This window comes from Fistularia commersonii, chromosome 15 (genome assembly GCF_037954325.1).
Source record: "Fistularia commersonii isolate RoL2024-O1a breed Wild chromosome 15, RoL_Fcom_v1.0, whole genome shotgun sequence".
NCBI classification, from domain to species: Eukaryota; Metazoa; Chordata; class Actinopteri; order Syngnathiformes; family Fistulariidae; genus Fistularia; species Fistularia commersonii.
Genome location: NC_141298.1, coordinates 601,561 through 613,801, shown reverse-complemented (window position 1 = coordinate 613,801; position 12,241 = coordinate 601,561). Strand labels below are relative to the sequence as shown.

The 12,241-nt window shown below is 38.9% G+C and overlaps 1 protein-coding gene across 1 annotated transcript in view; it reads right to left on the bottom strand.

The window, feature by feature from the left end:
- Window positions 1-4,031: 4,031 nt before the first annotated feature.
- Window positions 4,032-12,241, bottom strand: part of tgfbr1b (transforming growth factor, beta receptor 1 b) — a 60,777-nt gene continuing 52,567 nt past the window's right edge. Inside the window, exon 9 of the mRNA XM_086160110.1 lies at window positions 4,032-12,126. Coding sequence (XP_086016236.1) covers window positions 12,001-12,126 — 126 coding nt within the window. The 3' untranslated portion in view covers window positions 4,032-12,000. The remainder of the gene's footprint in view (window positions 12,127-12,241) is intronic.

Here is a 12,241-nt window from a genome sequence, read left to right as displayed (position 1 = left end):
GCATCTCGGATTTTTACCTATATGTATTTGAAAGCTCATAGCATCAGTCATGATGTTACAGGTTTGTGTTATAATTTGTTGAATGTTCATTGCACAAATATTTTAGAAATGAAGGCAATGTGAACTAATTGGCTTCATTATGACTTGTTTACAGGGGGAGGTAATGGGATGTTATTCATAACATGACCATAGTGTTGGATAATAACAAGAACACCACCAATGGTTGGGAGCAGTGACTACAGTCATACAGCTGCCACAGAAATGGTCTCATATGACATCAAGTAACCTTACGTCTGTACTCTTGACGTTGCACTGCTATGATGGATGCAGCTGAAGATGTCTTTATTTCAATTAAAAAAATAATATTTGCAAGCCTGATTGATTATCCCGAAAGACTTGAAGGTCTGTTTGGAATACCAAAGTCTTTGACTTATAACTGTGTGAGTCAATAGATATTCAGTTTGAGAAGTTTTGTCATCCTTCGGGATCTTCAACATTCCATTGTCTTCAAACATTACTGACACAATATAAGGTTCCTAGTTTATTGTTTACCATCTACTTGTTACATAACTGATGTCACAGTTGGCATATAATCTCCTTTTTCATCATAAGACATGTTCATGCCACAGTGAACTCTATTTCTTAGTCCATCACCAGCTTTGCTTCTCCAGTATTTGCTGTGCTGAATGTATAATCTTACACACATTTACTTGTTTGATGGTAAATTACAGAGTAATTCCAGAAATATTTCAGCTGTGCATAAAAACAACTTTTACAATTTTATGAAATAGAGGAACACATTTTGTAAAATGTAGCAGGAGTATAAATCAGATCTGAGAACGGAGAACTAATTGAATCTGAGATGCAAATAAGTTCATGATCTCTTTACACAAAAATGTATTAAGTAAATTTAAGTCAAATTTTACTTAAACAGTACCAAATCACAACAAAGTTGTCTCTTGAAACTTTATATTTAAAGCCAGCTTGGACCACACTCTTTAAAATAATTAACTTCCTCTTCTTTTTGCTTTTCCCTTCAGGGGTTGCCACAGCGAATCAACCCTATTCTCTGTATCCTTTCCATCATTATCTCTCTGTCAACCTTTATAGATCATTCTCACCCTCCTTACTATCCAACCGATCACACAAGTCATTGTGCGCCCTTTGTTTTGCCTTTGCTACCTCTATCTTTACCTTACGTTGTATCTCCCTGTACTCCTGTCTGTTCTCTTCAGTCCTCTCAGTATCCAACTTCTTTGCTAACTGCTTTCTCTATATATACTCCTGCACTTCCTCATTCCACCACCAAGTCTCCTTATCTATTTTCCTTCCAGATGACACACCAAGTACTCTTCCACCTGTCTCCCTGATAACACTAGCTGTTGTTGTCCAATCATCTGGAAGCTCCCCCTGACCACCCAGACCCTTTCTCAACCCCTCCCTGAAAACCATATAACACTCCTCCCTTTTCAGCTTCCACCATTTTGATCTCTGCTCTGCCTTTGTCCTCTTCATCTTCCTTGTCACCAGAGTTATCTGACAAACCACCATCCTACGCTGTCTGGCTACACTCTCACCTACAACTACTTTGCAGTCACTGATCTCTTTCAGGTTACCTCGTGTATACAAGATGTAGTCTACCTGTGTGCTCCTACCTCCGCTCTTATAAGTTACCCTATGTTCCTGCTTTTTCTGGAAAAAAAGGTGTTCACAACAGCCATTTCCATCCTTTTTGCAAAATCTACCACCATCTGTCCCTCTGCATTCCTATCCTGGATACCAAATCTACCCATCACTTCTTCATCCCCTCTATTGCCTTCACCAACATGTCCATTGAAGTCTGCACCAATTACCACTCTCTCAATTCTGGGAATATTCTGCATCACTTCATCTAACTCATTCCAGAACTTCTCCTTCTCTTCAACTTCACATCCCACCTGTGGGGCATAGCCACTAACTTTAAAGCATGGGTTTAACCCTTGGGTCTGTGTTTCTGGTCTGTGGGCACACACACACACACACACACAAGAGTGAAAACGGGCCCCACAGACCCGAACACCACACAAGGGTCAATGGTAAGGTCTTATAAAGTAACATAATTTCTTTGAGTTTTTTATTTCTATTTTTCATGAAGAGGCCATACATAACTTATTCTGAGACTAACACTTTAATACCTCACAGGATAACTGGACAGTTTCCAAAATGGCCAGTAATAAAGCTGATCTGGGGAGAGAAGAGGAGAAATGGAAGGTCCTGGAATCTGAGTTGGGGATGTTTCTTGAAGATACTGGTGCTGATTTAACCAGAGAGACAAGACGAAAAGAACCTGTCTTAATTGGGAGAACTATAAAACTTCTGAAATAAACAGGATGAAAGATGCGTAACAGCCCAAGTTTCATCCACAAAAAGAACTGGTTGAGCAAAAAAGTTTTGTTTAAATCTGGAGAGAACTATATAACTAATTCTATTGAGTGGATTAAGGGTTTTTAAAAGATGTTGGTCCTGAAGTTAAAGCTGGTTTTAATTTTTTTTTTTTTTTTCATTGCACCCTTTTAGTTATCGTGAAGAAAGTAATTGCATGTTTACAGACTCCATTGCTTTCAGAAATTTCATGACCTCAGGAATAAAACACAACATGGGTATGGTCATAGAACTAAGCTCTGTAAATTGTTGAATAAAGATATTATAATCTTTGTATCTAGTTGAGGAAAAAGAACACCATGAGGAAAAGAAGCTTTCAAGTGGTTGAGTTTTGAGACCTGAACACTCTCTGGAGTTGATAGCGTCTAAAACTGGACCAATGTTTACTTTGAAGCAGACACCCTCATGCAGTTACTTGAGGTGTGACTTCTCTCTCTATCACTTCTTATTAATGTACTAGTCAATTATCACAACAGGTACTTCAAGAAGCTGTGATTAACCCAAGAGGTCACCTTGGCCTTGAACCTGTATGGGGAATTTGTCAAAACATTTGTTCAATTATATCTTTGGCAGAGGATGTTCATAGTCTTGGTATGACATATTTTGCCTCAAGCAGGCTGGTAGTAAAAGTTTGTCCAATGCTTGATAGGATGGATCTCACAACGTTCTTGAACACTTGCAGCCACCAGGAGTAACAAGTAGGTAGTTTCAGGTATGCAGTCTCAAAACACAGTTTGGTTTGGTAAGGATTGTCTCTGCAGAGCAGGGCTGGCTTCTGTTTGAAATGGCTTACAACCAGTTGCTGTCTTCAGCAGCACTGATAGTTTTCATGCTCCTGCTTATCTGTGTGAGCAGTGATGTTTTGGGTTAGTGACATGGCCTTGGGGGACATTTGTTTCTCTTGAAATTTAGCCTTGAGGTTCTGCAGCAAGATAAGAGAGATAAATGAATTACCATTTCTAGCAAATAAAACACAAACCTTTTCATGAAATGAAAAGTTTCTTTATTCACACCATTTCTCTACTCCAGCTATGTTAGAGGTTGGCACTTCAGTCCACTAGTTCCTATGCTGATCTCTCATTCATCTGTACACACTGTATGGAAAAGTCAAGATAATAATATTTTGAAATCCAAAGGGTGGGGGTTGGGGGTTCGGGGTTACAGGTAAACAGGGGTTCTACAGTTAAGGGGTTGACACTTGAGTCCCTAAACTCTAAGCTGGTCTTCTCCACACAAACTCTTTTTATGTAAGACAAAATATATTGAACAAGGGGTTGGTAGCAGAGCTTCCAAGGGGCTTAGACATCTGCGAAACAATTACTGTACAGCTTACAGGGAGACAAAATGGAACAGAATCCATCTAGAGAGCAAGGAAGGGAGGTATAGTAGTAATACTGCGCCGACAATACACCAACACAATACAATGTCATCTGACAGAAAAAAGTACCATTGAAAAGAGACCGTTTCCTCAATTTCTTTTTTTAAGCATTTCATAGAAATAAAGAAAGAATTGCAAACTTGAAGTAAACAAATTGGATAAATACACACACACATACACACATACACTCACACACATACATAGTAAGTAAGTATGTATGTATATACGCATGTGTGTGTGTGTGTGTGTGTGTGTGTGTGTGTGTGTGTGTGTGTGTGTTTGTGTGTGTGTGTGTGTGTGTGTGAAAATCATGAGGTAACGCGCACTGGTCTTAAATGGAGGTATTTCAGATTAGATTACTTTTGTTCTCCCATCAGTGAATTATGTTGTTGCTTTTCTTTTTTAGGACTCTTTCTAGCCCCTGGATGACATCAATAAATCACATGAACACAGACACAATAACATGCAGTCTTGTCATCCGATGTGAAAAGTATAAAGTCTCGTCAAACTTAGGCACAAAAAACACACATGATAAAGCTTTTTCTGCAACCTTTGCTATCACAAAGGCTGCGCTGCAGCATCTGAACAGGAAAAAAAAGGGGGGGTGTATTAGCCAAGCAACGTCTGAGCCCTTTGATGACATGAATCTACTTTCAGTTATGAGATTTACTGTCTGCATATGTTTTTGTGAATACAAAAGTCGCTGGATCTCCAGCCCATTGAGCCCCAGTGTGTGGGTTCTGAGCACAGTCCTCATCACAGTGAGATGTGTGGATCATGTAAGAATATAGACAGCCTGCGCGATCCACTTGCACTGAGTGTGAACACATGACAACAAAAGAACAAGAGCAGCTTGCAAGCTCTCACTCTTTCTCTCTCTCTCTCACACACACACACACACACACACACACACACACACACACACACACACACACACAAACACACACACACACACACACAGGTGTGTGCAAGTTGCACAGGTTGTGTGATCTGATTGGTTTGGGAGTCCTGAGAATTAAAATACATTCACAGCTGTGTATGGTTTGAAGCAGTAGTGCTGCTGGCATAGTTTTTTTTTTATTTGTTTTTCCCTTCTTTTAACTGTGTATATTTGCCTACATCAATGTATACAGAGCAGAAACATTACACGCCTTTTTGGCCCCCTTCAAAAACATGTAACATGAAAAGTGACGTATTTCGACTGGCTTAACCTGTTGACCTTGCTTTAATAGTCACAAAAAAAGCTCACATATTGCTGCTCCCATCCTCAACCCTGTGAACGGCAAGGTAGCTACATATTAACAGGGTATAGGTACATGCAGTTTGACAAAGTATGTTCTCTATTTGACATTAAGACTAGTTATAAACTTTTTACAGACCTATATTAAAGTGCCACAAAATTGAGATAAGGTGACAGGCTGGATGCTGAATGCTTTAAATGAAAAAGATGCCCCCTTTTACAGATGTTACTGCAAAGTCTCTGCACTTGAGGCTTGAAGGTATGCTTTTAACAAAATCAGAATCTTGGTTCTCACTCAAAGAAGGTCTGACAGATAGTAAGTGACGACATATCGCAGTATTAGCCCTTTTCAAGGCATGGAAGGTTTTTTGGCATGTAGTCGCAAATCAGAAATAACAACTTTGTGCTGACATTTAACTTCATGGTACTTAAACCATGTGCTGAGCTGGCAGCTAACCAGCAAATGAGGGACAGACATGATCTGTTGAGGTGACTATGTAGCATCCTTAATATTTGAGTCAATGCCACATCTCATCTGGACCTGTTTCCTGCAATTATAGACCAAATATACAAGCGTCACTGGAGAGGTCGCTTACGGCGCTTACCCAGGAAAACCTTGGGACAGTATGACCAAAAAAGATGGTAGTTGTTTCTAAATTTTCTTTGATCTGTTTTAGTGCACACTTTACTAGCAATGATCCTCTAGGCTGCGCAACTGCGCAATTGCACACTGCTCCCACACTGTCAGCGCACAAAAAAAACCTATCCAGCGCAGTGAGAGCACTGCAAATGAATTACATATATTACATTTTTTTTCTGTATCATTTTGCTGTGTAACTCAGTGAGTGACAGGTGTCCAGCCAATCATACGATATGATGCCATTACACGACGCAGCCAATTACAGCGTTGGCAGTACTTGCCCGTATACGCTATATAACAATAAGTGTGGCGGAGTTAAGTGATGCTGATGCTGACCCGTTATTATGGCGAAACGAGCAGTGAATGTGATACGTCCATCCACCAAACCAAAGTTAAAAAAACAGAAATGCGGTTCTTTTAAGTTGGAATGGCTGTTAGAGTATGTGCAAATAGAAGAACCAATGGTGAACTGGGTGAGGTTTTTTTCTTCTTCGGGTATGAATGGTCAGGTCTGCGAAACATGCAGCGAAGCTTAAGTAGTAAGTGAGTATTCTGATGGAAAAATATGGACTAAATGGAAGCTATGATCCGAGGTGTGATACTGATGTGTGGCCACAGCGTGCGCATCTAATGTTGCTCACAGTGGTCCTCAGTGTGCTCAACGAGGTTGTCTGTATGCCGAGACATGTCAAAAATTAGAGGGAACATTGATTACTAGCATCTTTGGTCAGATGAAATAAATACATTTTGCCCTATAATCCACTGAGAAATTAAATCAATTAGTAATAATAATGGGGTCAGAGGAGGTTACTTGTAGAAAGTCAGTGGATAGTCAGAGAATAAAAGGGCTGTCAGTTTAACTTAAGTCCGTGGAATCTGAGGATAACATTCATCTGAACCATCTTTGAGGGGAGGGTGGGTAACTAAACATCATTAAAAGCTATAAAAGAAAGGTTTAGGAGTTTGGGGTGGAATTTCCAACAATCTCACATGCATTTTCATAACGTCCCCATTTTTTCAGAGTCTGAGAACAGACTGAGCACAGAAAGCTGAGTACAGAAAGCAGGCCAGTTTTTCAAGGATAATGTGCCTTCTCTGGTCACTGATGGAGGAGAGAAAGGAGTTGGTATCATCTTGACTAACATTTTCTCACACAATATACTTTGTCTTTTTCCGCCAGTCAGACATAACAATTAGATGGGTTTCCTGGAGAAAAGGAATGATAAGATATTCATGATTTTTTAGTATGATAACACTAAAAAACTTTTGTTTGAAGCACACCATTGTCCAATGTCAGAGACCCATTAGTTCATCGGGTAAAGCATGGAGCTGTGAAGACCGAAAAACTAGCTGCAGTGCATTATAGCGATGAGATATGTATGATGTAAACAGAGATCATGAGAGAACAAGCAATAAGGCGAGATTGGAACACAGGTAGAAAGATTGTTCTATAAACACCGAGGACAAAGAGGAATAGCTGAAAAGGTGCAAACATGTCTTTTTACTCTTGAGTAAGCTTGGGTTTTCAGAAAAGAAAAGGTTTGAAACATGTTTGTCGTGTTTGTATCAAATTCACTAACAAAATTCAAAGCTAACCTATATATGTTGTTTTTCCCAGATCACACCTTTATTCCTCTCTCTTGCAAATAGGGTTTTGAAAACCTTTGAAAACCATTCAAGGTCCACGGTTTTAATATTATGGGATCTGAAGAGAATCAATATTCAAGGTTAACATTTAACTGCTGTATTTCATTGATTTTCTTTTCCTTCTCTTTTTGATAAATTTTATGATAGCTACTTACAGTATTTTATTTTTTTTATATGTCAAACTTGGACTATAACCTGGTTTATTTGAGAGCTAGTCATCAAATCAACAATATTGAGTGAAACAGAAGGATCATCATTTTCTTATATATAATGATGAAATGTTTTGTTACAGACCAATTTCATTTTTAGTAATGTATGTTTGCCCCTGTACTGATGGTCCCCTTTTAAAATCCGACCTTTGTTTGATTCGCCACAGCTGTATTACTTCTTTGTTGTTTTTGGTCCTGCCATGTTTATTGTGATTCTCCTTCCTTCATCAGCTTCACAGTTTCAAATTCACCAGGGACCAGTACAACCATTTTCAGAATCAAAGAGGTGGCACGTTCCCTGCTATTATTGATTGTGGCTACACCCTGGTCTTAAGACTGTTTCCCCCATCAGAAGCCAAAACACTGGGTAGACACAGGACAATATATGACACACATACCCCTGGTTTTCAATGAAACACATCAGTCAAAAATAATCCCTGCTGAGACAAATTTTCTAAATCTGTTGCCTCTGATGGTGTCTATCCAGTCTGTTTAATGAGGGTAAGTTTCATACCAAGCATTTAGAAGTGAGTGATCTAGAAGATGTAGTTAATCACCTCATGTGAGTATTCTGTGAATGAGGAGCCTTAATCTTTAAGCACTTAAGAGAGGTTTTATATAAACTGATGATTTTTTTCTGCTTTTAATCATAGGGTTTACCCCTTGTTCACCAAAAAAAGAAAAGACAAGCAAAATTACTTCAAATCTATCTATGGCACCCCCACCTGCCTTGCCCCCATTAATTTTCACATTGTTTCTATGGGCAGAAATAAAAGTGACCTTGGAAGCAAGCTACTCAAAAAACCCAATAATAGATTTTAAATGTTTCCATTAAGTTTCAACCAAAGTACATGGAAGCTGACAATCCATTCTAAATGCAGCTGCCCCAGAGCAGACTGAAACCTACACTGCCATGGATGTTGGCAATCATACCCTATGTATGTCAGTTGGTCTTTGAGGGGACAGGTAAATGCTGTTGGGCTTGATTTTGCAGGAAACATGGCACAGAGCAATCAGATTCAGGCAATCAGAGGACATTAACATCCAACAGCAGCTCTCACCCCCACAAGGAAAGTGAGTCAGATAACTAATAGCAGCACATCAATACATTATACATCTGACATTGAAATTGCCACACAGGTAAACGCTGCACTTATTGCTAAAAATCAAGAGTTGGAATGGGTTGAGAAAATCACTGACAGAATAATTTTAAGACTGATCCTGCAAATTTGTTTTGTTAATATGTAGATCTATATTCAGGATCAAAGGGTTTATATGTATGGCAAATATGGAAAAAGGACAAATGCTAGATTGAAACAAACTTTTCTTTTTCTTTCTGCTGCTACACTCAACTTCTGCTGCATAATTACACTCAACAGCAAGTTGAGTGTTTGGAGTATTTGTGTATACATGACAGCTGTACAACATAATTTAAGAGATGCTTTTGAAGTAATCTCAGTCCAATTTGATAAAAATTTTAGTTCATGTAAGGGGGCTCTGCAGAACTGCATGTATTACACAATTCAGTCTGAGTATATGAAGCTCATTAATTGTGTATGTAAATGTATGTATGTATACATACACAAACATACATACACACATCTTCATAAACATATACATGCATCTACATGTTTATTGATGTGCGTGCTTGCAAGCTCTCCCTCTTTCTCTCTCTCTCTCTCTCTCTCACACACACACATACACACACACACACACACACACACACACACACACACACACACAAAATTATATGTGACACTTGTGTTGGTCCCTTAAGGCTTGATTAGCAGGTGGACAAAACTTGATTTCATGCTGTTTCTTTCCTTTTGTTTTTTATGTACAGCCTAGTGGAAAAACACTGTACCACAAAAAAAGGAAAAAAAGCAGCAACTGGTATTTTTTGTGTATATATGGCTTTGTAAATGTCTATTTGCTATCATTTAAATCAATAAGGATAAAAAACACACACTGTTTATTATCCTACAGAGAAGAAAAAGCTGAAAAGACAGATTTTTTGATGTTGCAAAATCAAATACAACAAAAATCAACTATTCCAAAAAGGATGACATTTACAGGGCACTAAAATGTGTTATGTCCCTTTTTGGAAGTCAAAACAGGCTTTTTTGGTGCCGAAAGAGTTGGAGAGACTGGATCTCAGCCTCCAGACTCAATCCACTGAGGACAAGCTGTTGCTGAAGTGGTCGAGTGTTCAGGGGGACAAATGGCACCAGAGCATCAGCTGGGTTGTTGGTGATGTGACGTGCAGTGTGTCCTGGCTCACTTTTTCATCCCTACTTTGCTGGTGTGCATAGTACAAGCTGCTGCATGCTTCCCTGGGGTGCTGCAGACCCTCTTGACAAACACCCACTTCTGCACGGAGCTGCATACCGGAGACAAACAAACACTCCACAGCAGCTAACATGATAGCATTTAGTGTTTTTTTTGTTTGTTTTTAAAGCACGGGCACTTTCACATAACAGCTGGATTGGAAGGCATGATGGCAGCTGACTGTTGTTGATGCTTCTTGCTGTTTGTGGTTTTGGAGTACAAAAAATAAACACATTTAGGTACTGTATATTGCATATGCTGCAGCATGTTTGCCAAAAATGAATGAGGTCATGTCCAAGGTTTGTTGGCAAAAAAAAGTACCAGAGAGAACGAAAAAAACAATAAATTAAACTGAACTGTCCGACTCCCTGATAATACAATGGGAAGTGGAAAAATCACAACAGTAACAATATGAAATACAGGTGTAAAATCATTTCAGAGATGACAAATCCTGCTCACAATCCCAACTACATGAAGAACAGGTAAAGTCAACGTAGGTCTAAATCCATGGGATGGCTGACAGAATGTCCTCTCACAAACCCTGTCCTCACTTCGGTGCAACCATCATGTCACTTAAGAGGAGGGCTGCAATGAACATTTACTAACTTGCATCAAAAACAGCTTGTTTCATGGCTTTGATCAGTAACTGATTCTCTAAAATACAAATTTCTAACAGCTGAGTCACTTTCTGCTCAGGCATCATTGTGGCAGCTACTGTTGTTCTGACAGGCAAAATCATTATTGCCAAGGGTGAGCCACAGCACAAACAGGACCTTGCAGAGTTTGCCACCATAAATTATGTCAGTAATTGACTTGGACCATGACGCTGTGACAGAACCAAATCAGACTGGATCGAGGTCAGATTGTGTTGATTCAGATGACATTCCTTTTATGTACATTTTTGATACCTGGAATATTCATATTGAATATTTTCCTCTTGACAATAGGTCTCTTTAACCCCCACACTCTGAGAAAGCTTTTGCAAATTCACTGAAAATCTTAAAGATAAAAAATCAAAAATAAAATAAAGTAAAATATAAAAATAGATGTATAATGTGCAGAATTTCAGAGGGAAATAAAATTCATCACCCAAAATATATCTAAATAAAGGCTTATCAAAGTCATGCCTTTGATGCTATTCAAATTAATTGTTTAGCACTAAGTGACTATTTTTATCTTGTTTTTTTTTATGTATTTTTGTTCATACTTTAACTCTAATTTGCGGATTTGCTTTATATTCATGGTCAACTGTATTTACAAAGGACCTCCTGTGCCTTCAGCTGAAGCCCTCACTGCCATGCCACTGAAGAATAAATCACATTGGTTCATTAGGTTTGCATAATTACATTTAGTTAAGAATGTATGTTTGTGTCACATCTGTAATTGGTTAAATGTGATGGATCAAACTGTCTGGATCCATTAAAGCCTCACTCAGTGTTTCTAAGTTTGAATGACTCTGATTGCTTCGTTAAAATCAGTTCAATGCCCATGCGGCCCTACTGAATAGTAACTCATGACCCTCTGTGAAAAAAATGAAATACCAAAATAAGGATGAAGGGACATGATGAAGATACAAGTCAGCTTGGAGGTCTCCAAGGTGATACCAGCTGCATCTCTGCTGTTGTGATAACCTCATGAAGTCTGAGCTTTCTGCAGTTGGGTTTCTGAATGGTGGTAAAGGCAGAGCTTGTGATGGATATGTCATCATGATGTCTTTCAGTCTTCATGGAATGCGTAAAGGAAAATGGGAGGACAATAAATCAAGGGCTCCTTTAATGCCTGTTTTGGCCCTCAGATTTTGGCGTCTTCTCATCAGATCCATCCGTTCTGAAATTTGCATATGTCTCTGCGTAGTTTAACATGCACAGCTCTTCTGCAAAAGTAGTTGCAAAGCTCTCCAATTTAGCAAAGTGATTAAATGGGCAAAAAAAAAATAATAAGGACATAAATATAAAGTCTTCACTTCCTTTCCAAACCAGATGGAAGCAACAATCAATGTATAAGAATGAGGATAACAATGTTGTAATGCTAACAATATGGATGACAGTCAGTGTGTGTGTGTGTGTGTGTGTGTGTGTGTGTGTGTGTGTGTGTGTGTGTGTGTGTGTGTGTGTGTGTGTGTATCTGATATCTAAGTCTACATCTTGATGCCCTCCTGTTGGCTGAGTTGAGACAGGGTCTTCTTGATCCGGAGTGCAGTGAGCCGAGCAGCACCATTGGCATACCAGCACTCCCTCATTATCTTAGCCATTACACGCAGTGCCTGCAGAGGGGATAAACATGACAAAGCTCAGTACACAATGATATAACATGAAATGATTCATGTTTCTCTCTTATGTTCAGACTCAGCTGCAGAGTTATAAAAAGTGCAATTCAAT